Source organism: Equus caballus, chromosome 28 (assembly GCF_041296265.1).
Source record: "Equus caballus isolate H_3958 breed thoroughbred chromosome 28, TB-T2T, whole genome shotgun sequence".
In the NCBI taxonomy this organism is placed as follows: Eukaryota; Metazoa; Chordata; class Mammalia; order Perissodactyla; family Equidae; genus Equus; species Equus caballus.
In genome coordinates this window covers 23812855-23839707 of record NC_091711.1, presented here as the reverse complement: position 1 = coordinate 23839707, position 26853 = coordinate 23812855, and the positions used below count along the sequence as shown (strand labels likewise).

General features: G+C 36.2%; 1 protein-coding gene across 5 annotated transcripts in view; it reads left to right on the top strand.

Annotated features, from left to right (window-relative positions):
- EEA1 (early endosome antigen 1) overlaps positions 1–26853 on the top strand; it is a 134829-nt gene that overhangs the window by 79534 nt on the left and 28442 nt on the right. For all 5 annotated transcript variants that reach the window (XM_023631152.2, XM_070254482.1, XM_023631150.2 and 2 more), the window contains 5 exons: positions 3726–3929; positions 10834–11034; positions 12017–12130; positions 14585–14740; positions 22944–23083. In XM_023631152.2, coding sequence (XP_023486920.1) covers positions 3726–3929; positions 10834–11034; positions 12017–12130; positions 14585–14740; positions 22944–23083 — 815 coding nt within the window. The remainder of the gene's footprint in view (positions 1–3725; positions 3930–10833; positions 11035–12016; positions 12131–14584; positions 14741–22943; positions 23084–26853) is intronic.

Below are 26853 nucleotides of genomic sequence, written 5' to 3'. Positions count from 1 at the left end.
CTAAGTCTATCTGCGTATATAAAATTATTACAGTAGCATGGGGAGGACACTTATGTGGCTCAGAGCCTGGGGAAGAGCAGTCACTGAAAACTTCTTATAAGTGACAATCTGGGTTGCAAAGATGGTGATAGTGAGGAGCATACTCCAAGTAGAAGTTACAATGACAAGGATACTGAAGCTGGTATGAGCTAAACTGTTAGGTTTTGCTGGGGCTTAAAGTGTAATTTAAAGATTGGTTAGAGAAGAGGTCAGAGCATTAGACATGGGTAAGTTTATGGAAGGCCTTGTGTGACATTTATCTTTGAAGATAGAAGAGTTTTGAAGGTCTTAAAATAGAAGTATCTAGAAGTATCGTAGCCAGATTTGACTTTTAAATAGGTTATTCTTGTGGTTGTGTGAAAGATGGATTTCAGAGGGAATATTCTGAAACAGGAGATCAGTTAAAAGGCTAATACATGCAGTAGTTTAGATGAAAAATAATAATGGTCTTAGTTCAATCAGTTGTTAGAAAATGTCAGAGGGAGAAAATTGAGTAATACTTGAGAGGTAAAAAATAAATAGGACTTGTTCACTTAATAGTTATAGGGAATGAGAGAGAACGAGAATGACTTCCAGGTTGATAACATTGGGTGCATGGTAAATGGAGGTGTCATCAACTGTGTAAGTGAACATGAGACAACTGGCCATTTTTTAGGGCAATGCGATGAGTTCAGTTTTTGACAGGTCTTGAGACAACTGTGGGATATATTAATTTAAAGCTTGGAGGAGGAGCCATGCTGTATATATTAGCTGTGAGAGACATCAGTATATATGGGGCCAAAGGGATTATTAGAATAGACGTGATCAGCCAGCGAGAGAGTATAGTGAGAAAAACAGACACCTGGTAACACAAGACTTCTGGGAAACACTTAAGAGATGGATGATTAGAGGAAGAGCAGTCCAAAGAAAGAGAGAATGATCAGAGTAATTAAGGAGAACTTGCAGAGTGGAAGCCAAAGGACTAGGGAGGATCACAAGTTGGGAGTAATCAGCAGCTTCAAGTGTGGGTCTGTGGTGGGGATGCCCACTATGATAAATGAAAAATGTCCATTAGATTAATAAAATATAATTGAATAAATTAGTGACTTTCTAAAACTTAATTTCAATAAAGTGATAGAGAACAAAATTTGCTTTTTGATTAGTGAGTAAGTGAGAGATGAGGGAGTTGAGAAAGTAAATAGGCATTACTTTTGAGATTTAAGTGTGAATTGTGTAAAGACCGTGCGGAAACTGGAAGGGGGCTTGGTCTTGGAAGGGTTTTTGAGAACGAGAGATACTTGGATATGTTTATAGTCTAGGAGCAAGGGACCGGAAGAGAGGGAATACTTGAGGATATTGGAGAAGGAGAAGTGGCTGAAGGAGTAAGGTATTGATAAGCTTTGATGTCACTGATATGAATGGTGGTGAATTTGAACTTATCCTCTGAAGGCTATTCTTTGAAGCTTGAGGAAAGGAGGCAAATATGGATACATATGGAATTTTGTGGTAAAGTGATGGAAAATCAAGGTAGATCATTCCTGAAAACCCATTTTTTTGTGGGGGCAATAAAGTTGGAGATAGTAATAGCTGAATGTCAGGCAGGCAGAGATTAAGAATTTGAAGACATTATTGAAGCTTTTAAGTAGTTATCGAGGGGAATGTTTGAGGGTGAGAACCTTACTCAAGTGAAGGATTGACAAGATGATTCTGAGAACATAATGGAGGTTGGAGTCTAGAAAGTTGTAGTGGCACCAATCTATGGAGGTTTGTGATTCTGTTCTAACAGTGCTTAGAAAAGCAGGTGTGGAGAAAGCAGATTGCAACACTGATCTAGGATTAAACATTTTTGTGCTGGCTGTGTTGGAAATTTTGGGGTGAAAGGAAATGGAGAATACAGTTGAAAGAATCCTTAAGGTTGGTTTATATCCATATATGAGGTTCACGAAGAGAAGCTAGGCATGTGCTAAATCAGCTAAAAGAAAATAGAGGTCATTGTCTCTTTGACATTGAAGAGCAGAAATGGAGGTCCTGAAATTGAAAGACGGTTGGGAAGTTATGGTCACAGAGTAGAATAGTTGAAACTCTTCATCTGGAACAGTTTTCAGGTGATCACAAGATCCTACATGTGAGTGACTGAATAGAATGAGTAAAGGTCCAGGAATTAACATGATATGAATGTTGAGGCCATGCTCTTAATTCTCTGTGTGTTTTGTATTTCCCAGGAAATTGGCAGAAATTGGGATTGAGAGAAAGACTAAATCAGGTCTCAAGTCTTCAGTGAATGAGGTAGGGATTTATAGATGATAGCAACATAGCAACAGAGAATAGAGGGTAGAGTAAATGAACGACATACTCCCCAAAGCAGCATGAAACTTTCCATGAGGGAAAGAGTAATGGTGGTGAAAAACCAGAAAAAGGTCAACCTCCTCTGCTTGCCCAGGCGAATAGTCCTTATGTATCAGAGACGGTTAAGGGACAATCAGCATCTGTAAAGGGAGAACCAGATTTCGGTTGCTGCTTGGAAATAGAGTGACTGTTTTGGAAAAAAGCTTAGGCCTGGATCTGTGGTTCCAGAGGATTAGTGGAGTGTGGAGAAGAGGAGTCATTAGTGACAGGAACAGAGGATGAGAGCAGAGAGGTTAAGTTGCCTTTCTTCATTTTGTGATTGAAGCTTAGAGGGATGAGAGGCATGTTTGAAAGTGACTGATCTCAAATATTTAGATACTGGCACAAATCGTTGAGGGTACTAGGTGGTTGCTGGCTCTGTCTCAGCACGGTGGTGTGGGCTACTGCAAGGTTTGCAGAGGGGCTTGTTAGAGCCTTGTTCTAGATAGAGGCTCTCGGACTCTCTTAAAATGATTAAGGCAGAGGCAAAGTCTGTGGGCAGATAGCTCCAAAACGTTAATGGGCATTGTTCTGGGTGTAGCCTATTGCATTGTGTTCTCTTTAACATTGAGGCCCTTGGTAAAGTAAAAGAAGAGGTGTGTTAGAATGTAATCGTTTATTTCTCTATTCATTCAATAAATATCTTAGAGCGTATGTGTCTTGGATACATCAATGAATACGACAGACAAAAATTGCTACCTTCGTCGAGCATACATTCTAGTGAGGGGATGGAGGGAGGCAGATAAACATGAAAAATAAGTAGATTATTTATTGTGTGAGAAGATAAATGCTAGGGAAAGAAAACAATATTGAGGAGAGGAAGTATTGGGAAGGACTGCAATTTTAAATGGAGTGGTCAGGGCAGGCCTGTTGAGAAGGTGACATTTGAACAAATACTTGAAGGAGAAGGAATGAGCCGTGTGACTTTGTGGGGTAAGTGTGCCAGGTAGAAGAAATAATTAGTGCATAGGCTCTGAGATGGGAGTGTGCCTGGTATGATCAAGGAATGATGAGGAGTCTCATGTGTCTGAAATGGATTGAACAAGAAGAGTAGTAGGCGGTGAGGTTGGGGTGTCAGAGTAAGAATGTGGTTAATTGAAGGTTTTTTTGTTAAATTCTAATTTATTATCAATAATATAGTTCTGTATTATTAAATATATAGTCCTAATTATTTAATTAAATTTGCCATGTTAAAATGTAATGATTAGTAAAAAAAGTAAGACTAATTTTGAGTTGTAAAATTTATTATCAATCATTTTATGCCTGAGGCATAACTTTTTAAGTTCTCTATCCTTAAGGTAGTAGTTTTCAATTCTTTACAGAATGATTTGGAACAAGTACTACGTCAAATTGGAGATAAGGACCAAAAGATCCAGAACCTTGAAGCCTTATTACAGAAGAGTAAAGAAAATATTTCCTTATTAGAAAAGGAAAGAGAAGATCTTTATGCAAAAATTCAGGCTGGTGAAGGAGAGACTGCTGTTCTTAACCAGTTACAAGAAAAAAACCATACATTACAGGAACAAGTAAGCTTGTCAAATGTATTCTGTTTCTAAAATTTATTTTTATCTTTCTAAATTTTGCTAAGTGATATTTAAGTGATTCTTCTTTCTAGTTATTTTTAGTACTTTTTTAATATTATGTATTTTTGACAAATACCATCTCTTTTACCTTAGAGGTGAGCTGCTATTGTAGTGAAAGTAAGTTAATATGATTTGACAAAGAAAATCTCAGTTCATGTTCCAGGATGTAACTTATTACCTTTATAAACAGGAGCAAATCATTTCCCCTTGTTAGCTGATTTGGAAAGAGGAGAGGTTATTAATAATGCATGCTTGCCTCATGGCATTTTGTGATATTTTGAAAAAAAAATGAATAGGAAAATATATTTATAAACTAAAAGTACTAATCAAGTTGTTACTGTGTATTGGTTAATATTCAGACTTAGTGGTTACTTATATTTTGATAATGTATATGTCTTTGGAATATAAAGCTGCTAATAATTTTGGTAAGTTGCCTTATTGTTCTAATGTTCGTATGTAGTTCAAGAGAAACTTAGAAAATTTAGCTTAATACGTTTTCATTTGAGCCTTCGCTTTTTCTTGGTGAATCCAGCTAAGGGCTTGTCAATTTTATTTCTCAAAGAACCAGCTCTTAGTTTCATTATCCTTTTTACTGTTTTTTTAGTCTTTATTTCATTTATTTCTGCTCTGATTTTTATTATTCCCTCCTTCTGCTGACTTTGGGCTTTGTTGTTCTTCTTCTAGCCCTGTTAGGTGCGTTTTGAGATTACTTATTTGAGATTTGTCTTGCTTGTTGAGGTGGGCCTGTATTGCTATGAATTTCCCTCTTATGACCACTTTTGCTGCATCCCATAAGAGTTGCTTTGTAGTATTTTCATTTTCATTTGTCTCCAGGTATTTTTTAATTTCTTCTTTGGTTTCTTTAGTGATCCAACGGTTGTACAATAGCATGTTGTTTAGTCTCCACATATTTCTGACTTGCCCAGTTTTTTTCTTGTGTTTGTTTTTTAGCTTCGTAGCACTGTGGTCAGAAAAGATGGTTGGGATGATTTCAATCTTCTTAAATTTATTGAGGCTTGCTTTGTTTCCCACCATATAGTCTATCTTTGAGAATGATCCATGTGCACTTGAGAAGAATGTGTATTCTGCTGGTTTTGGATGGAATGTTCTGTATATACCTGTTAAGTCCATCTGATCAAGTGTTTCATTTGAACCTACTATTTCCTTGTTGATTTTTTGTCTAGATGATCTGTCCATTGATGTGAGTAGGGGGTTGAGATTTCCTCCAATTGTTGTGTTGCTGTTAATTTCTGCCTTTAGGTCTGTTAATAGTTGCTTTATGCACTCTGGTGCCCCTGTGTTAGGTGCATATATATTAATAAGTGTTGTGTCCTCTTGGTGGAATGTTCCTTTTATCATTATATGCTGCTCCTCTTTGTCTCTCATTGTCTTTTTTAACTTACTTAAAAAAGTTCTTACTTAAAAAAGTGGAGTCTTCTTTGTCTGATAAAAATATGGCAACACCTGCTTCCTTTTCTTGGCCATTAGCTTGGAGTATGGTCTTCTATCCCTTCAGTCTAAGCCTGCGTTTGTCTTTGGAGCTGAGATGCGTTTCCTGGAGGCAGCATATTATTGGGTCTTGTTTTTTAATCCATCCAGCTACTCTGTGTCTTTTGATTGGAGAATTCAGTCTATTTACATTTACAGTGATTATTGATATATGAAGGCTTAATATTGCCATTTTATCTCTTGTTTTCTAGCTGTTCTGTTTCCATTGTTTCTCTTCCTTTGTATTTCTGACTGCCATTTCATTTTGGTGGTTTTCTGAGGGGGAGTTCTCAGTTTTCTTTCTTTTTGTGAATTGTGGCTCTGCTGTGATTTTTTGTTTAGTAGTTACCGTGAAGATTGTATGAAAGATATTGGAGATGAGATATTGCATTTTCTCATAACCTCTTATCTCCATGAACCTAAGCAGGTTCCTTCCCTCTCCTCTCCCCTTCTGAGTCGTTGCTGTTACAAATTGTTCTGTTTTTAGTTTTGTGTTAGTAGCTAAACTGAAGTGTTTATCATTACTTTTGATGCTTTCTTTCCCTTTCTCTTTTAAGTTGTAATTGAGTCTTTGCCTCCCTATTCTGGTAGAGAGCTGCAGGTTTCTGATCATGTCTGTATTTATCTCCTTGCTCAGAGCTTTGTAGACCTTTGCCTTTTTGTTGCTGGTGTGAGGGCATCCTTAGTTATTTCTTGTAGGGGAGGTGTAGTGGCGATGAACTCCCTCAGTTTTTGTTTATCTGGGAAAGCTTTGCTTTCTTTTCTTTTTTTAGAGGAAGATTAGCCCTGAGCTAACATTTGCTGCCAATCCTCCTCTTTTTGCTGAGGAAGACTGGCCCTGAGCTAACATCCGTGCTCATCTTTCTCTATATATGGGACACCTGCCACAGCATGGCTTAATGAGTGGTCTTATGTCCGCACCTGGGATCCAAACTGGCAAACCCTGGGCTGCCAAAGCGGAATGTGTAAACTTAGCTGCTGTGCCACTGGGCTGGCCCCTGTCTTGGAAAGCTTGTATTTCTCCATTGTATCTGAAGGAAAGTTTTGCCAGATGGAGTATTCTTGGCTGAAAGTTTTTGTCTTTCAGTATTTTGAATATAATGTCCTATTCTCTCCTAGCCTGTAGGGTTTTTGCTGAGAAATCTGCTGAAAGCCTGATAGTTTCCTTTGTAGGTTAGTTTTTTCTGCCTTTCTGCTCCTAATATTTTTTCTTTATCATTAAGTTTTGTCTCTTTTACTTTTATATGCCTTGGAGAAGTTCTTTTAGCATTGATGAATGAAGTTGGGTGTTCCATTAGCTTCATTTATTGGTAAATCCTGAACCATTCCCAGGTTTGGGAAGTTCTCAGCAATTATTTCTTTGAACAAACTTTCTGCTCCTTTCTCCCACCTTTCTCCCTCTGAAATTCCGCTAATCCTTACGTTGCTTTTCCTAATTGAGTTGGATATTTCTTAAAGAATTCCTTCATCTTTTTAAAATCTTAGTTCTATCTCCTCCTCCACCTGTAGAATTTCTACATTTTTATCCTCTAGCAGACTATTTCTTTCCTCCACAAGATCCATTCTATTTCTTAATGATTCTAGATTATTTTTTATTAATTGTGTTTTTCATATCCAGAATTTCTGCTTGATTTTTTTAATAGTTTCAATCTCTTTGCTGAAGAGATTCATTGTATTGCTGAGCTCCTTGAATTGTCTTTCCGTGTTTTCTTGTAAGTTGTTGAGTTTCCTTATGACAGCTATTTTGAATTCTCTGTCATTTAGGTTGTAAATTTCTGTGTCTTCAGGATTGGTTTCTGGAGAATTGTCATTTTCCTTGTGGCCTGAAATGTTGCTGCAGTTCTGATGGTGCTTGATGAGCTGTTCTTTTGTCGGGGCATTTGTGGTATTCTTAGGACACAGATTACACCTGTTACCACTGGGGGAAAGCAGGAGCAGAGTTTATGGCCCCACCTTGTCTGCTGGAGGCTGTGGGAATATTGTGGGTGCTTGCCCCAGCCTGGGACATGTTCAGGCGCTTGTGTGGACCGTGCTTCCTGGGCAAGGCTTCCTTGCCGGACAGAGCTAGGGCCACTATTTGGTGCTTCAGGGGCAGTATGAACTCCCCCTCCCTGCCCAGAAAGTGATCACCAGCAGGCTAAAAGCTGCTGCTGCCTCTTCCCACAGCCACTAGTACATGTTCCCTCTTACTGGGCTCAGCAGCACTATGAGCGCTGGGGCGCATGGGGCCTGGGCTGTGTTTGCCCCAGCACGTAGATCTCCTGTGCTTTCTGTTCATGATCCTCAGGGCTGCTGTTTTTGGCAGGCGGGGCTTCCTCTCTGGGACCCGGGCTAGGGCCGCTCCTTGGTGCTGCAGGGGCACAATGAACTCCCCCTCCCCACCAGGAAGGTGAACCCGAACATACTCAGGGCTGCTGTGCCACTTCCCACAGCTGCCTGGGACATGTTTCCCCTTTTGGGGCTCAGCGCACTATGAGTGCTTGCTCGGGCCTGGGGTGTCCTTGCCCCAGTGTGTACAATCTGCTGTGGTTTCTGTTTATGGTCTGTAGGGCTGGTGTGCTTGGTGGATGGGGCTTCCTCGCTGGGACCTGGGCTAGGGCCGCTCCTTGGCTCCACAGGGGCATGATGGGCTCCCCCTCCTCACTGGGAGAGTGAGAGTGATCATGAGCATGGGCTTGAGGTGGTGCATGTTCCCACTTTTGGGGCACTTGTGTGCCAGGCTGGAAAGCATTCATGTGCAGGCACAGGGCTACCAGGGGAGAGCAGGGCGTACTCACCTATCTCTGCCACTTTGCAGGTGGCTAGTCCATCCACCCTCAGGTGTATAGCTGCATGTGTCTCTCAGGCATCCTGTTGTAGTGTGTGGGCTTCCTCCATTGGTCAGTGAATGTCCATTTAGTTGTAGTTCAAAAGGGGGAGAGACGAAGGGAATAGCTCACTCTGCCATGTTGCTGACGTCTAGCTTAATACATTTTCAAACAAAAGAATTTACAGTTGGTTTTGGGGAAGAATTGTCCAATGAGAGAATTATTATTATCTAAAAGAGAAAGTATTAAAGTATCAGTAGGTCATATCACTTTCCTAATTTGAATATTGGAGTACAGTCATGCATCACTGAATGATGGGGATATGTTGTAAGAAATTGTCATTAGGTGATTTTGTCATTGTATGAACATCACAGAGTATACTTACACAAACCTAGATGGTATAGCCTACTACACACCGAGGCTATATGATACTAATCTTATGGGCCCACTGTCGTATATGTGGTCTGTCGTTGACTGGAATGTTGTTATGTGGTGCATGACTGTATAAAACAAATTTCCCCCCTCAAAGTTAGGCTTGGTTACCTAGTTTTTATGAAGAATTCTTTAGATCAGTAAGTTGCGTACAACTTGACATTGCTTATCAGACAAATATCACCAGAAAAACCCATGCCTTTTTTTAAAAGAATGAATAAAAATAAATCTGTGTACTTCTGACCAGGTTGGAGCAACTGATACCTATTTAGTGTTCCCACCATAAACTAGAAAAGTGGGAAAGAATGTGTTAAACCACTGTTTTCAGAAATTATACAACAAGCAGTTCAGGGCTTTGATCCCTGAGAGAAGAGAAACAAGTGAAGTGAACTTTTTGACCACTCCAGCTTTTGACCCAGAGACATTTTCCAGACTGTGGTGCAAGTCAGGGGAATCCAGGGAGAGCACAGTGGTCTCACTGAACTGAGGAGTGAGAAATTTTAGTTCAGGGAGGTTGAGGCAGCTCAAATTTGCAGGGCAGAATATCAGAGCAGAGGGAACAATGGAGAGAAAAAGCTCCAGAAATTTGCATAGGGATCCACTTGAGCCTTTAGCTGAGTGCTAAGCTTTACACTTATAGAGTGGGGTTCCATGACGCCATCAATGAACAATTATTAGGAGCTGCAGGCTGAAAACTATCAGAATTCACAGGGCTGGGAGGTGTTCAAGTTGCAGCCAGTCAGAGAAGAAAGATAGGGTTGAACACTTGGGGACATTCGGTAGAAACCTTAGAAATGTAACACCTGAGTAGTAAAGCTAAACTAGCCATAGAGTAAAAGCTAGGGTACGCCTGACCTAGCAAAGCATAAAAACAAGCCTCGAAAGGATCCAGCTGAATCGCAAGTAGATTAACTGCCTGCTGAAACAGAATTCAACATTCTTTGAAAGAAGACAGCAAAATCCAGACCTGTCACAATAAATATGAAAAAACTATCAACATACAAAGAAGCAGAAAACATGTGAGCTATAAGCAAGAGAAAAATCATTCAATGGAAATAGGCCCTGAAATGAGAGATGATAGATTTGTCAGACAAGTACTTTAATACAGCTCTTAAAATATATATATGAATATAAAGGAAAAACTGTAGTAATGGAAATAGAAGTGGAAATGATAAAAAAGACCCAAATAGAACTCTAAACATAAAACAGAAATCTGAAGTGAAAATTTCTTTGGATGGACTTAATAGATTAAGCAAGTAGAAAACAGTATTAGTGAACATTAAGACAAGGTAATTGAAACTGTCCCAAATAAAGCAGAGAGAGCAAAAAGACTGGAAAAAAAAAAATGAACAGTGCCTTAGTGACCTGAGGGAAAATATTATGTCATCTGCCTTACATATAATTAGTGTCACAGAAGGGTAAGGAGGAGGAAAATATTTATGGAAATAATAGCTGAAAAAATTTAAATTTGATTAAAAATATGAGTCCACAGATTCAAGAAACTCAGTAAACTCCAAGCAAGTTACACCAAAGAAACATCAGATGAATTGGATTTCATCTAAATTAAAAATGTATGCTTTTCAAAAGATACCATTACAAAAATAAAAGGCAGGACACAAACTGGGAGAAAAATATTTGCAATACATGTATCTGACAATTCAGAAATATCCTGAATATATACGGAGCTCTTATTACTCAGTCAGATCAGTGGTTGAGGCTAGAGATGAGTGGAGGGTACTGACTGCAACGGAGCATGAGGAAACTTTTTGGGGTTATAGAAATGTTTTCTGTCTTGGTGTGGTGATGGTTAATTGAGTGTATATATTTATCAAATCTCCTGAAACAGTACAATTAAATTGGGTGAATTTTATTTCATGTAAATTATGGCTCAATAGAGATGGTTTTAAAAATAATAAGAATTTCCAAATTTAATGTTATTTTTTATGATTTTGAGAGATTATGTTTACTTATTTTTGGAAAGTTGTAAACAATTTTTATTGAAAAAAGTTGATAACCTATCATAGAGCACTTTAATATTCTCATGGTGCTTAAATTTCGGTTTCTTAGTTCTTGTTATATTATTTGTGACCTTCATAATTAGAGTCTTGCTTGTATGGTAGGTAACTCAACTAACAGAGAAGCTGAAGAATCAGTCAGAAAGTCATAAACAAGCCCAGGAGAATTTGCATGACCAGGTGCAAGAGCAGAAGGCACATCTTAGAGCTGCACAAGACCGTGTGCTTTCCCTGGAAGCCAGTGTCAATGAATTAAGTAGTCAATTAAATGAAAGCAAAGAGAAGGTCTCCCAGCTTGACATACAGGTAATATTGAATTATGCAGTTTAATATGCGTTTGTGTGAATAAAGCATCAATTTGGCCATCAAATGTTTAAATTCTGTTTCTCTCCCTCTCTTCCTCTGTTTCCCTCTCTCTGTCTTACTTATGAATGAAAGAAAATTAGGAATAAGAATTAAATAAAGGTTGTATCTACACAGTTTGTTGAGCTTTCCCGTTTTGCCTTGTCTTTCTCTCTCTCTGACAGACTACATCTCCTGAAACCACCAGATCTTTTAGCTTTTCTTTGTTTTCATGAAGTCTTTATTATTGTTTTTGAAATTCAAAGTAGCTTGATATTACACTGTTAGATTTCTATGTTCAATCTTTTTGTACTTTGGTTTTTTATTTTACTTTAAAATTTTATTTAAAAAATACCTTTATATGTTACCATTTTGTGTTATATAGTCTTTCAGAGGCTAATGTAGAAGTCTTTCTCAGTGAATCAGTCACAGGGTGGGAATTAAGACATGTTTCTTTCTTCATTTTCATCATTGGTTTCTTATTCTATACTGTAGTAAAGTTATAAAACATTTCTAAGCCTTGATTTTCTTTATTTTAGGAGAATAATTCCATTGGAAATAAGAAATATAATGAAATAACAGCTATACTTATTAGAACTTGGAGAAAAAGGATACACATTTCTTTCTTTTTAAAAATGTAATTATTTGTTAGATGAGTTCTATGATAACCCAATATGTGGATATCCACTTTAAGAGAGGGAGAAGGGTTTTGGGGTTATACAGGGACATCTTTTCATCGTTTATCCAAACGTTATTAGAAGTCTTCTCCCCTACTCATTCCGGTTTGGGGGATTATCACATACTTATTTTTCAATGTCTAAATCTTCATGTTTTTTTGCCAAAGGACTTAATATTTTTAAATAATTTAGTGACCAAAACAATTTATGTTCAAAATGGGAAATCAGGAACTAAATATGAATTAAATGACTTGTGAATTTTGTTACAGGTTAAAGCCAAAACTGAATTATTGCTCTCAGCAGAAGCAGCAAAAACTGCTCAAAGAGCAGATCTTCAAAATCATTTGGACACAGCCCAAAATGCGTTACAAGATAAACAGCAGGTAGGGGAACCTGATGCAGTTCCATGCCATAACCTGATGTTTTGGTAGATAAATTAATTGTAAACGTGTAAAAATGATACTCAGTTTTATATAACGTTGTGATCGACTTGCTTGTTCTCGATTATTTGTCCCTGAGTTTACAACCAGTTGAGTGGTAGATGAAGGAGTCAGACGGAGAAAAAATATCATGTTTGTTTTTGGTAAAGCTTGACTGATGTGCAGCTGTGATTGGGCTTCTTAATACTGCGTTTCTCCCCTAGTCTAGACCTTCGTGTGGAGTGAAGTATGTACTCCTCTAATTGTTGAATTGTTGCCTCATTCCATTAAGGGCCAATGATTGGGAAAGAGACACAGACTTCCACACCTGTTTTTAGTAGGTAATCCGGGCCATGACCCAGATATACTTACACTTGGAAGCAGGAAAAGAGGATTGTATATTTCATCTCAGTAGTAAGAGTTACTTACTGTTCTTGCGCGTGGAAGTAAGTGGTACTGGAGAGGATAAAGAAGTTACTTTCTGCAGTACTTCTGATAGAATAAAAGCTTCCTACTTTAGGGCCAAGTCAAAATGCTGGTAGATTTTTCTTGCTTTTTACCAGGTAGGAGTTTTTACAATTTACTTTTATTTATTTATTTTTGGTAATGAAGTTTGGCCCTGAGCTAACCTCTGTGCCAGTCTTCCTCTAGTTTGTATGTTGGACACTGCCATGGCTGGATAAGTGGTGTGTAGGTCCACACCTCACATCTGAACCTATGAACCCTGGGCCACCAAAGCAGAGCGTGTGAACTTAACTACTATGCCACTTGGCTGGCCCATAAAATTTACTTTTTATTTGAGAAGTAATACTGGTTGTTGGTCCAATTTTTTTTAACAATATAGTAGTATATCAAGTTAACAAAACAAAACAAAACTGTTTTCTATATTTACCCTAAATCCCAATTGTATTTTCTTCCTTAGATGGAATGTTTGGTATTAAATTTGGTATGTATCCTTCCAGACTTCTGTAAGCATTGAACAACTATATATGTGTGTGTGTGCCCGTGCACACACAGATACTTTTCCTTTATGCACATAGAATCACTATATATGTTGTTCTGCAACTTCCTTTTTACTTACATTATTGCTAAACACATCTGGAAAGTATTTTCTAAGCACAAGATCACTGCCAGAAACTATAATGGAAAAAGTATTTATAAGAATAACCACATAAAAGTTTAAAATTTGTCTGCCAAAAAATATCACTAACAAAATTCTAAAGCAAATAGCTAACGAATAAAACATTTGCTGAAGTGTGTCTAATAAAGGGTTACTATCTTTGATCTTTAAACCTCTTTCACATAGGAAGTAAGTGAACCTACAAAAAAAGGTAAATCATCAAAACTATATTAGCAATTGTTCAAGTTCATTAAGAATTAATTGCAAATTAAGACAATAATGGAATATGTCCTTATTGAAGTAAAGTGTGTGTGTGTTTAATTAACACTGGAAGGATTGGAGATGGTATAGAAGAACAAGCCACTTTTATACATTGCTAGTGGTAGTATGCATTAGTTCAGCCTTTTGATGGTGGTGCGGGGAGCTCTTAGACAATATATTTCAAGAACTTGAGGATTTTTCGTATTTACTCACTTTTAGTTCTTTATCCTAAGGGAATAATCATAGCTTTAAGGGTGCTGTTTGCATCTCTTTTAATAAACCCAGAAAATTTGGTAGCAATCTAAGAATCTAAAATAGCACATTTGGCTAAAAAAATGGTTTGTATCAATAAAATGGAAATGTATGCAGTCAAGTGTAATGATATTTTAGAAAATAATGTCACAGTTTCATGATGCATTGTTATTTAAAAACAAAGCAGGTTACAAGAAAACAGTATGTAAAGTGAGATCTTGTTTTTATTTTAAAAGTTCAAATGAAAAGATAGAATCTAGCATACAAAAAAAACAGGAAAGAAAGTTATCAAAACATTAATAGTGATTACCTGTGGGTGGTGGATTTTCTAGTCATTTTTATTTTGTTTTCTTCTGTGTAACCAGATATTTCAAGTGAATTGAACAAGTATCATAGATGTAATCACCATAATATTTTTTAGTGTTATTTAAAAAGATATTATCTTGAGCATTAAAAATGTTTAATTAGAATATAAAAGTGTTATTTTATTATTAGCTTGTTTAATATCCTATTGTATCTTGGTTCCTAAAATAACTATTCCTGGACAAAGTTATTGACCTGTTATCCACATAAACTTAGTATGTCAGGCTATGCACACCTTCAGTTCAGGTCCTTTCTGCTAGTAGGTAAACAGAACCTCGCCTATATCATTAGACTGTTCTGTGATCTTATTCCAAATAGAGTCTTAAATAAATGTAGAGTTTTCATTTTACTTTGACCAAACATTTGGACACTACAATAAAGTAAACCTCACCAAAGTTTTCTTCAATTGTACTTTTCTGTAGGAGTTAAATAAGATCACTGCTCAGTTGGATCAGGTCACTGCAAAGTTGCAGGATAAGCAAGAACATTGCATTCAGCTGGAAAGTAATCTTAAAGAATATAAAGAGAAACACCTCTCTTTAGAACAGAAAACTGAAGAATTAGAAGGTCAAATTAAGGTTTGTATAAAAGAAATTGAATTTAGATTTCTTTTCTGCTGTGCAAAGGAAACTGATGGCCTGGATGGAATCAAAGATTTTAAATTTGTGAACAGAGGTTAAGTTGTGATGTACAGTCTTTAAAAATTATAATTTTTCATGTCTTAATTTTGAATTCCATGTTTACTTTTTTTTTCCCTAAAGATTGGCACCTGGGCTAACAACTGTTGCCAGTCTTGTTCTTTTTTTTTTTCTTTCTGCTTTTTCTCCCCAAATCCCCCCAGTACATAGATGTATATTTTAGTTGTGGGTCCTTCTAGTTGTGGCATGTGGGATGCCACCTCAACATGGCCTAGTGAGCGGTGCCATGTCCGCGCCCAGGATCCAAACTGGCGAAACCCTGGGCCGCCAATTAACCACTCGGCCACGGGGCCGGCCCCCATGTTTACTTTCAATTTCTTCAAAAGCCATTGGTGGCTTTTGCAAACTTCAGTCAACATATATACTGGTTCCACTGTGAAGTATAACTATTTCAAAGAGACAGCCAACCAGGGATCTACTCTATGAGGAACTTACTTTTTTGTGGCTGTGAAGTCTCTTCTGTTCCATCATTGTGAAAGTATAACATATATATAGTAACTTGAGAAATTTTTAACTTTAGTAGTTCCAATTTAAAGGACAAAGAACTCAGGTCAAATCCTTCTCTGATGTGTCTAGTCATTTAATGTCTTTAGTAAATCAACATGTTCCCTTTAGATGGAATCTCATCTCTTTACCTCCTTATTCCAATATAATATTTCAGATATGATGGACTTCGTCCCTTTTTAAACTTCGCTTTTATACCCTTTGGATTTTGTTTGTAATTTAATAATAAATTTACGCTGTGGTAAACTGCTTCTTACTTTAACACAATTTCAAGTGAAAGTGTTGATTTACTAAAGAGATTAAATGGCTAGACATATCAGAGAACTATTTGACCTGAGTTCTTTGTCCTTTAAATTGGAAATACTATCAGTTAAAAATTTCTCAAGTTACTATATATATAAGTTATACTTTCACAATCAGATGAAGCACTTCTGTACAATTGTAGAATCATGGGATGTGTATATGTGTAGAGGACATCTATATAGCAATGTAACATGGAAGAAGAATTACATTTACTATTCTGTTTATGAGTTCCATTTTCTTTTTTTCAATTTTATTGAGGTCATAATAGTTTATAACATTGTGAAATTTCAGTTGTACATCATTATTTGTCAGTCACCATGTATTTGTGCCCCTTTACCCCTCGTGTCCACCCCCCCAACCTCCTTCCCCTCTGGTAAGCACTAATCTGTTCTCTTTGTCCATGCGTTTGTTTATCTTCCACATAGGAGTGAAATCAGTGGTGTTTATCTTTCTCTGTCTGGCTTATTTGGCTTAACATAATGCCCTCAAGGTCTGTCCATGTTGTTGCAAATGGAATGATTTTACCCTTTTTGTAATGTCTGAGTAGTATTCTATTGTATTTATGTACCACATCCTCTTTATCCATTCATCAGTTCTTCGGCACTTGGGTTGCTTCCATGTCTTGGCTATTGTGAATAATGCTGCAATGAACACAGGCTGCATAAATCTCTTTGAATTGTTGATTTCAAGTTCTTTGGATAAATACCCAGTAGTGGGACAGTTGAGTTGTATGGTATTTCTATTTTTAATTTTTTGAGAAATCTCCACACTGTTTTCCATAGTGGCTGCACTAGTTTGCATTCGCATCAGCAGTGTAGGAGAATTCCCTTTTCTCCACATCTTCTCCAACATTTGTTTTTTTTTTTTCGTCTTGGTGATTATAGCCATTCTAACAGGTGTAAGGTGATATCTCAGTGTAGTTTTGATTTGCCTTTCCCTGATGATTAGTGACGAACGTCTTTCATGTGCCTATTGGCCGTCTGTCTGTCTTCTTTGGAAAAATGTCTGTTCGTATCCTCTGCCCATTTTTGGATAAGGTTGTTTGTTTTTTTGTTGTTGAGTTGTATGAGTTCTTTGTGTATTTTGGAGATTAACTCCTTGTAGGATATATGATGTGCAAATATTTTATCGCAGTTGGTGGGTTGTCTTTTCATTTTGTCCCTGATTTCCTTTGCCTTGCAGAAGCTGTTTAGTCTGATGAAGTCCTATTTGTTTGTTTTTTCTTTTGTTTCCCTTGCCGGAGTAGACATGTTATTTGAAAAGATCCTTCTAAGACCAATGTCAAAGGGTGTACTACCTGTATTTTCTTCTAGGAGTTTCACGGTTTCACATCTTACCTTCAAGTCTTTAATCGATTTTGAGTTAATTTTTGTATATGGTGTAAGGATAATGGTCTGCTTTCATTCTTTTGCATGTGCCTGTCCAGTTTTCCCAAAGCCATTTGCTGAAGGGACTTTTCTTTCTCTCTTGTATCTTCTTGGCTCCTTTGTCAAAGATGAGCTGTTGATAGATGTGTGGTTTTATTTCTGGGCTTTGAATTCTGTCCCATTGATCTGTGTGTCTTTTTTTGGTACCACTACTATGCTGTTTTGATTGCTATCGCTTTGTAGTATATTTTGAAGTCAGAGATTGTGATGCCTCTAGCTTTGTTCTTTTTTCTCAGGATTGCCTTAGTTATTCGGAGTCTTTGTTGTCCCATATGAATTTTAGGATTCTTTGTTCTATTTCCGTGAAGAATGTTATTGAGATTGTGACTGGGGTTGCATTGAATCTGTAGATTGCTTTAGTATGGACATTTTAACTATGTTCTTCCAATCTATGTCCATGGCATATCTTTCTATTTCTTTATATCATCATCGATTTCTTTTAGTAACGTCTTATAGTTTTCATTGTATAGGTCTTTCATCTCCTTGGTTAAATTTATTCCTAGATGTTTTATTCTTTTTCTTGTGATTGTAAATGGGATTATATTCTTGAATTCTCTTTCTGCTAGTTTGTTATTACAGTATAGAAAGGGAACTAATTTTTGTAAATTGATTTTGTACCCTGCAACTTTGCTGCAGTTGTTGATTATTTCTAATAGTTTCCCCAGGGATTCTTTACTGCATTCCATATATAAAATGATGTGGTCTGCAAACAGCACTTCTTCATTCTCAATTTGGATACCTTTTACTTCTTTTTCTTGTCTAATTGCTCTGGCGCAAACCTCCAGTAATGTGTTGAATGAGAGTGAGCACTCTTGTCTCATTTGGAGGGATGGCTTTTAGTTTTCCCCATTGAATATGATGTTGACTGTGGGTTTGTCGTATATGGCCTTTATTATGTTGAGGTACTTTCCTTCTATACCCATTTTATTGAGAGTTTTTATCATAAATGGATGTTGGATCTCATCAGATTCTTTCTTGGCATCTATTGAGATAATCATGGAGTTTTTATTCCTCATTTTGTTAACGTGGTGTATCACCTTGATTGATTTGTGAATGTTGAACCTTCCCTGTGTTGCTGGTATAAATACCAGTTGATCATGGTGTATGATCCTTTCAATATATTGCTGTATTCAGTTTGCCGGTATTTTGTTGGGGATTTTTTCATCATCTTATCAGCAATGTGGTCTGTAATTTTCCTTCCCTGTGTTGTTCTTGTCTGGCTTTGGGATCCGGGTGGTGATGGCCTCATAGAATGAGTTAGGAAGTGTTTGGTCTTCCTCAATTTTTTGGAATAGTTTGAGAAGGATAGATATTAAATCTTCTTTGAATGGTTGTAGAATGTAGAATTCTCCAGAGAAGCCATCTGGTCCTGGACTTTTTTATTTGGGGGGAGATTTTTGATTACTGTTTCAATCTCTTTACTTGAGATTGGTCTGTTCAGATTCTCTGTTCTTGATTCCACGTTGGGAGATTGTACGAGGCTAAGAATTTATCCATTTCTTCTAGATAGTCCAATTTGTTGACATATCGTTTTTCATAGTATCTCTTATAATCCTTTGTACTTCTTTGGTATCCATTGTAATTTCTCCTCTTCTGTTTTTAATTTTATTTATTTGAGCCTTCTCTCTTTTTTTCTTAGTGAATCTGACTAAGGGTTTGTCAATTTTGTTTATGTTCATTGATCCTTTCTACTGTGTATTTCATTTCAATTTCATTTATTTCTGCTCTAATTTTTATTATTTCCCTCCTTCTGCTGACTTGGGCTTTGTTTGTTCTCTTTCTAGTTTGATGTAGTTTAATGTTACTTCTTTGAGATTTTTTGTTTCTTCAGGTGGACCTGTATTGCTATGAATTTTCCTTTTAGTACTGCTTTTGCTTCATCCCATATGAGTTGGTATAGTGTATTTTCATTTTTGTTTGTCTCCAGATATTTTTTTGTTTCTCCTGTAATTTCTTCCTTGATCCATTGATTGTTCAGTAGCATGTTCATTAGCATATTTGTTACTTTCCCAGCATTACTCTTGCAGTTGATTTCTAGTTGCATAGCGTTATGGTCAGAAAAGGTGTTGATATGATTTCAGTCTTCTTAAATTTACTGAGGCTTACCTTTTTTCCTAGCATATGGTCTGTCTGTGAGAATGTTCTGTGTGCACTTGAGAAGAATGTGTATTCTGCTGATTGTGGATGGAGTGTTCTGTATATCTCTCTTAAGTCCGTCTGGTCTAGTTTTTTGTTTAATTCCAATATTTCCTTGTTGACTTTCTGTCTGGATGATCTGTCTACTGATGTAAGTGGTGTATTGAGGTCCCCTACTATTACTGTGTTGCTGTTAATCTCTCCTTTTAGGTCTGTTAATAGTTACTTTATGTACATTGGTGCTCCCATGTTAGGTGCATATATATTTATGTGTTATGTCCTCTTTGGAGTATCCCTTTTATTGTTATATACTGCCCTTTTTTGTCTGTCATTGCCTTTTTATCTTGAAGTCTGCTTTGTCTGATATAAATATGGCAACACCTGCTTTCTTTTGTTTGCCTTTAGCTTGGAGTATCATCTTCCATCCATTCACTCTGAGCCTGTATTTGTCTTTAGAGCTGAGATCTGTTTCCTGGAGGCAGCATATTATTGGATCTTGTTTTTTAATCTATCCAGCCACTCTGTCTTTTGATTGGAGAACTCAATTCATTTACATTTAGAGTGATTATTGATATATGACACTTAATACTGCCAGCTTATCACTTCTTTTCTAGTTCTAGTATTTCCCTTGTTTCTCATCCCATGTATTTCTGACTGCCAGGTCAGTTTGGTGTTTCTCTATGATGGTTTTCTCAGTTTTCTCTTTATTTATCATTTGTGTCTTTGTTCTGATTTTGTCTGTAGTGGTTACCATGAGGTTTGTATAAAAGATCTCTGACAGCGTCTTATTTCCTTAGTCTAAGCAGTTTTCTTCCCTTTCCACTTCCCCATTTAAGTTATTGTTGTCACAACTTATTCTGTTTTGTGTTGCGAGTTTGTGATTAAAATGAAGGGACTGTAGTTATTTTTGATGCTTTCTTTCCCTTTATCTTTAGTGTTATAATTGTTTGCTAACCTGTTCCGATAGAAAGCTGCAATTTTTTATTTTGTCTGTTCATTTATCTCCTTGCTCTAGACTTGTAAACCCTTTATCTTTTTTCAGATGTGAGGACCTTCTTGATCATTTCTTGGCGGAGGGTCTTCTGGCTATGAACTCCCTCAGCTTTTGTTTATCTGGGAAATTTTTTTTTCTCCATCATGTCTGAAGCATAGTTTTGCTGGATAGCATATTCTTGGCTGAAAATTTTTGTCTTTCACTGTTTTGGATATATCACTCCACTCTCTCCTATCCTCTAAGGTTTTTGCTGAGAAACCCACTGAAAGCCTGATAGGGGTTCCTTTTTAGGTTATTTTCTTCTTCTTTGCTGCTTTTATTATTTTTTATTTGTTGTTTACTTTTCCAGTTTTACTACTATATGCCCTGGAAAATGTTTTTTCACTTTGATGTAATTATGAGTTCTATTAGCTTCATTTCCTTGTAATTCCAGCTCCTCCAGGTTTGGGAAGTTCTCCACTATTATTTCGTTGAACAAGCTCACTGATCCTTTCTCCCGCTCTTCTCCCTCTGGAATACCTTTAGTCCTTTGTTACCTTTACTAATTGAGTCAGATATTTCTCCGAGAATTTCTTCATTTCGTTTTAGTCTTAGTTCTCTCTCCTCCAACTGCAGCAATACTGTGTTTCTGTCCTCTACATCACTGATTCTGTTCTCCATAATATCAGCTGTGTTTTTTAAGGACTCCAGGTTTTTCTTTATCTCATTCATTGTGTTTTTCATCTCACTCAAACATTTATCTTTTTTTTGTAGTTCCAGTCTCTTTTGTGAAGAATTCCTTCTGTTCATTGTTTATTCCTGAGATCATTAAACTGTCTTTCTGAGTTTTCTTGTAAGTCATTGAGTTTCTTTATGATGAGTATTTTGAATTCTGTGTCATTTAGCTTGTAAATTTCTGTGACTTCAGGATTGATTTCTGGGCACTTGTCATTTTCCTTCTCATCTGGAGTGTTAATATATTTCTTCATGCTATTTGGTGGGGTAGACTTTTGCCATTGCTAGTGGTAATATTTGGTCACAGATTCCACCTGCCACCACTGGAGTGGGGGAGGATCTCTGCTTTCTGTGCCCTCTGTGACCCCTGGCAGATGTGCCTGTCCATTGGAAGCTTTGTCAACATGGCCCATCTGCATTTGCCTGCTGGCATCTGCAGCTTTACACACATAGGCGCAGGCACTCTGGCAGGGACCCTCTGCTCTGGTCGACTGGCTAAGCTGGTGCAGCAGCTGTGGTGGGGGGATGGGTGCTTTCTTTCACAGGCGTGATTCACCATGTCCTTGCTCTGCACTCACTGCCCATCTGGGTGGCTCAGCTTGGTGTGGAGTGTTCCCTCAGGCTGGGAGGCAACTCTGAGAGTGCAGTCATTCCTGCAGAGGGCTGCCTTTCCCTCTTCTCCTCTCAGTGCCACATGCCAGCTGCTGCACAAGATCCCAGCCCTAGATCACTGCTGCTTAGTAGGGAGAGGAGATCCCTTTACCTCCTTCTTCTGCCTCTCGAGGGTATTCAGCACCTCCACCTTCAAACATATGGCTGTGTGGATCTCTCAGATGTCTGTTGTGTTGTATGAATGTCTTCTGTTGGTTTATAAATGTCCTTTTTGTTGTATCTTAGGGGAGAGAGACTAAGGGAAGAGCTCACTCTGCCATGATACTGACGTCATTCCTGTCCTTTTTCTTTTCTTTATGGGAAATGATAACAATAATGACAAATTATGTAATGATTGAAGAGAACAGGAAAACTATTTTACTGAAAAGCATCTAATGAGAATTCTGTTAGGATATCTTTTCAAAATAGTTATTTAGAACCAATAGTGTCTATTGTGATTATCAGATCTTTAACATGTTGTAATTATTATTTTAGGAAGTATTCCATATGTTTTAGATAGACATGTTATAGAATTAATATAGTTACATCAAATATCCAGTATAAGTGTTGAGTAAGAGCCACAGCTACCTACTTTGGTCTTTAGAATATTTAGGTTGCAAAATTATTACATCTATACAAGAAAGTTCATTGCTTGTACATATTCAAACTATATGCTTAACAGTTTGATTTTGTAAATTTGTAAAAATACACACAGTTATATGTATATGTATTAGAGCAAAACTATGCTATGAAGAACAACAATCTCTAGACCTAGAGATTAAAGAAGGAAAATTGGGAATTTAATTGGCTTTATATTTAGAGTCAGTAGGTCTTAATGAGAAGAACTACATGGCAACTCTATTTTAGTTTGAGTATCTATAAGTACATCTCTAGTGTTAACTGTGAATATAAAGGATATTATATTTTAAGTGGGCCCATGTGTCAACCTGTTCCTTAGTTTTTTTAATATTTGAATTAGTAACTTTTACTCAAGTAATAAATATAAGAATTTTAAGTTCATTCTCTTATTCAGAGTTAATTTTAAAAAGTAAAAGCTTAGTGACTGTCTATCATATGTAAACCCTGCTGCTAGATCCTCCAAAAGATTGTAAGATAAATAGCTCCTTTACTCAGGAATGGCTTCCGAATGTGTTTTTTATTATCACATAAAAATTTTATGGTTATTTTTGTGTGTTGTGTCAACACCAATTTGAGAATAAACAAAAATTTAATATTTTATATAATACTATTTCTTATAATTATATAATTATAAATCTTACATAGTTACAGTATTTAGTAATAGATATATAATTATTGACATTAAAATGGTTACTATATTGTATTTCCTCCATAGAAACTAGAAGCTGATTCTCTTGAAGTTAAAGCAAGCAAGGAACAAGCTCTACAGGATCTACAGCAGGAGAGACAGCTGAACGCAGATTTAGAGCTTAGAGCCACAGAACTGAGCAAACAACTTGAAGTGGAGAAAGAAATGTAAGCTAAACTACTTAAGGGAGAGGATTATAAACTAAGTAATAAAATTTCCTTAACATTTCAATTTTGCCATTATAATACTTAAAGATTTATTAAATGTTTCTTTGTATTGATTCTGTAACTGCTGATGTTAATGTGAATGAAAGTAAAGCCATCTTAATATGGTTAAATTTACCTTCAGTTGAAAGGGCTGAAAATTTGGGTCATCTAGTCTCTTTTAAACAGTAAGAAAGTACTTGTTTCACTGGGTTAAAGTGATTATTTTGAGTTATTCACCAATTTGAATAAATTAATGTCAAATTAACAGATAGAGAGGAGTGTTTATATGTAGCACCCAAGTGCAGTCAGGCTTTTGCATTGAGGCACTGTGCCAAGTAGGAAATGGATACTTTCTTATAAGCAATGAACTATTTTAGCTTTGTGGTACAGTTTGGCAGATTGTCTATGTTTAAGCACAGGAAAATGCCAGAATTGGTGTACCTTTTTATTATTATTATTATTATTATTTTACGATGCCCCATTTGCTTGACTTTCTTTTTTTTTTTTTCCTGAAGATTGGCCCTGAGTTAACAACTGTTGCCAATCTTTTTTTCCCTTCTTCTCCCCAAAGCCCCCACTACTTAGTTGTATACATTCTAGCTGTAGGTCCTTATAGTTCTGCTATGTGGGATGCTGCCTTGGCATGGCTTGATGAGTGGTGCCATGTCTGCACTCAGGATCTGAACCAGCAAAACCCTGAGCTGCCAAAGTGGAGCACGCAAACTTAACCTCTTGGCCATGGGGCTGGCGCCTTTATTTTTTTTTATTATTGAAGTAAAAGTTGCACACAGATCTTAGATGCATACAGTAAAAGTTGCATATAGTTGCATACAGATCTTACATATACAGTTTGAGTTTTAATAAGTTTAGACTCCGTGTAACCATGTGCCCTCCCCACTCCTCCCTGCCGAACATTTTCATCCCCTCTGGAATTTCCTTGTATGTCCTTCTGGTTAATACTTTACCCTTTTGCCATAGACAACCACAGTTCTGTTTTCCGTCTCCATAGATTAATGTCATGTGTTTTGAAATGGAATCATACAATATGTTCTTTTTTTGTTACTGGCTTTTTTTCACTCAATGTACTGTTTTTTAATTCATCTATATAGTTGAATACATTAGCAGTTCTTTCTTTTTAATTAACTTGAGTAGTATTCCACTGAATAAATACACTACAATTTGTTTATTTAGTCTTCTGTTGATTGATATTTTTGGGTTGTTTCCCAGTTTTTAGCTATTATGAATGAAGATGCTATGAATATTCTTATACAAGCATTTTGTGAAATTTCAGGGTCATGGTGGGGTAGATGTATGTTTAGCTATATTAGAAGCTGCCAGACCTTTTCCCAAAGTGGTTGTACCATTTGATACTCTTACTGGGAATGTTTTAGTTGCTTCATATTCTTGCCAGTATTTGGTCTTGTCAGTCCTTTTAATGTTAGCTGTTTATTAAGTATGAAATGGTTTCTCATTGTGGTTTTAATTTGCATTTCTCTGATGAGGCTAAGCACTTTTTCATGTTCTTATTGGCCATTCAAATATTTTCACTTGTGAAGACTGTGTTAAATTATTTGGCCTATTAAAAATTTTTTTCCCTTGAGTCTTTTAGTATTAATTTGAAGGAGTTCTTTATATATTCAAAATACTGATCCTTTACCAGGTATCTAGCCAGCCAGTCATACAAATAGATTATCAAGCCTTTTTTCCTAGCAGCTTTGCTTTACATTTCTTTGGGCGTATCTTTCAATGACTAGAAGTCTTAAATTTTGTTTAAATTCAGTTTGTCATTTTTTTCTTGTATGTTTAGTGTTTTGTGTCCTTTCTAAGAAATGTTTGTTTATCCCCAGAGTTTGTGAAGAGTTATTTAATGTTTTCTTCTAGAGATTTGATAGTTTTAGTTTTTGCATTTAGTTCTAGCATCCACCTTGAGCTTGTTTTTGTGTGAGGTGTGAGGTAGGGGTCTAGGATCACCTTTTCCCCCATACATCATTAAGCTGTTCTAGTACCAGTTGTTGATAAACCTTTTATCGCCCATTGAGTGGCCTTGGTACCTTTGTCAAAAGCAAATTACCTGATATATGTATGTCTGTTTGTGGACTGTATTCTGTTCCATTGATCTATGTGTCTATATGGTATTCTGACATCAATACCATTGTATGTTGGTTTTTGTGGTAGGTCTTGATACCAGGTTGTATCAGTCCTCTAACTTATTTCTTTTTTTTCTGGATTGTCTTGACTCTTCTAAGTTCATTGCTTTTTCCATGTAAATTTTAGTATTAGCTTGTCTTTTTCTACAAATAAAATTACTGGGTTTTGATTGGAACTGCAGTACATCTGTAGATCAATTTGGGGAGAATTAAGATTTTAACAATATTAAGTCTTATAATCCATGAACATGTTATCTCTCTTCATCTATTTACATCTTCTTTAATTTCTCTGAGGAGCATTTTGTTGTTTTTAAAATAAGAATCTTGTACATCTTTTGTTAAATTTATTTGTAGGTGTTTTATGTTTTTAAATGCTCTTGTAAATGGACTTGTTTTTTAAATTTAATTTTATGATTGCCTGTGGCTAGTATAAAAATAAAATTGAGTTTTGTATATTGACTTTCTATCCTTTAACCTTGTTAAATTTATTTTTTTGTTTTAATAGTTCTGTAGAATCTTGAGTTTTCTAAGTAGATGATCATGTTATTTGTGAACAGCAACAGTTTTATTGCTTTTTATTTTTTCAACCTATAGTGCTTTTATGTCTTTTTCTTGACTTATTCCTGGCTGACAGCTCCAGTAAAATTTTGAGTGTAAATAGTAATAGTGGAGATCCTTGCACTGTTCCCAGTCTTAAGCAGGAAACATTAAATATTTCTTCATTAATTTTGAGGTTAGCTGTAGGTTTTTTCTAGATTCCTTTATCAGATTGAGGACATTCCCCTCTATACTAGTTTTCTTTAAAAAAATTTTTTTTGTCAACTTCTTCTACATCTATTGATAGGATCATACAGTTTTTCTCTTTTTCTGTTAATATGGTAAATTACATTGATTGATTTTTTTTTTTAATGTTAAACTTATTTTGCTTTCCTGGGATAAATCCCACTTGATCATCCTGTACTATTCTTTTTATATATTGCTGTATTTGAGTTGATAATACTTTGTTTAGAATTTTCCACATATTCATGAGGGCAGTTGGTCTGTAATGTGTTTTTTTTAAATATCATTGTCAAGATTTTGGAATCATAGTTATGTTGGTCTTAAAAAGGAATTGACAATATTCCCTCCTCTTCTGCTTTCTGAAAGAGTCTGTATGAGCTGCATATTATTTATTAAATGTTTGAATTCACCAATGAACCAACTATCTTGAAGTTCTCTCTCTGGGTTGCTTCTTAATTTGGAGTTCAATTTATTTATTAGATACAGAGCTCTTCTTATTTTCTAATATTTTTCTTGAGTTGGTTTTGGTAATTTGTGTGTTTCAAGGAATTTGCCCATTTCATCTAAACTTTCACAATTATTGATATAATGTTCATAACATTATTGTACTTTTAGGGTCTGTAGGATCTGTAATGATGTCTCATTATTCTTAATAGTGGTAATTTGTGTTCTTTTTTTCTTGATCTAATTAGAGATGTATCAATTTTATAAAAAAACTTTTGATTTGATTTTGTTTGTCAGTTTCCTGTTTCATTTATTTCTCTTTTTATCTTTAGTATTTTCTTCCTTAGGCTTTGGGCTTAG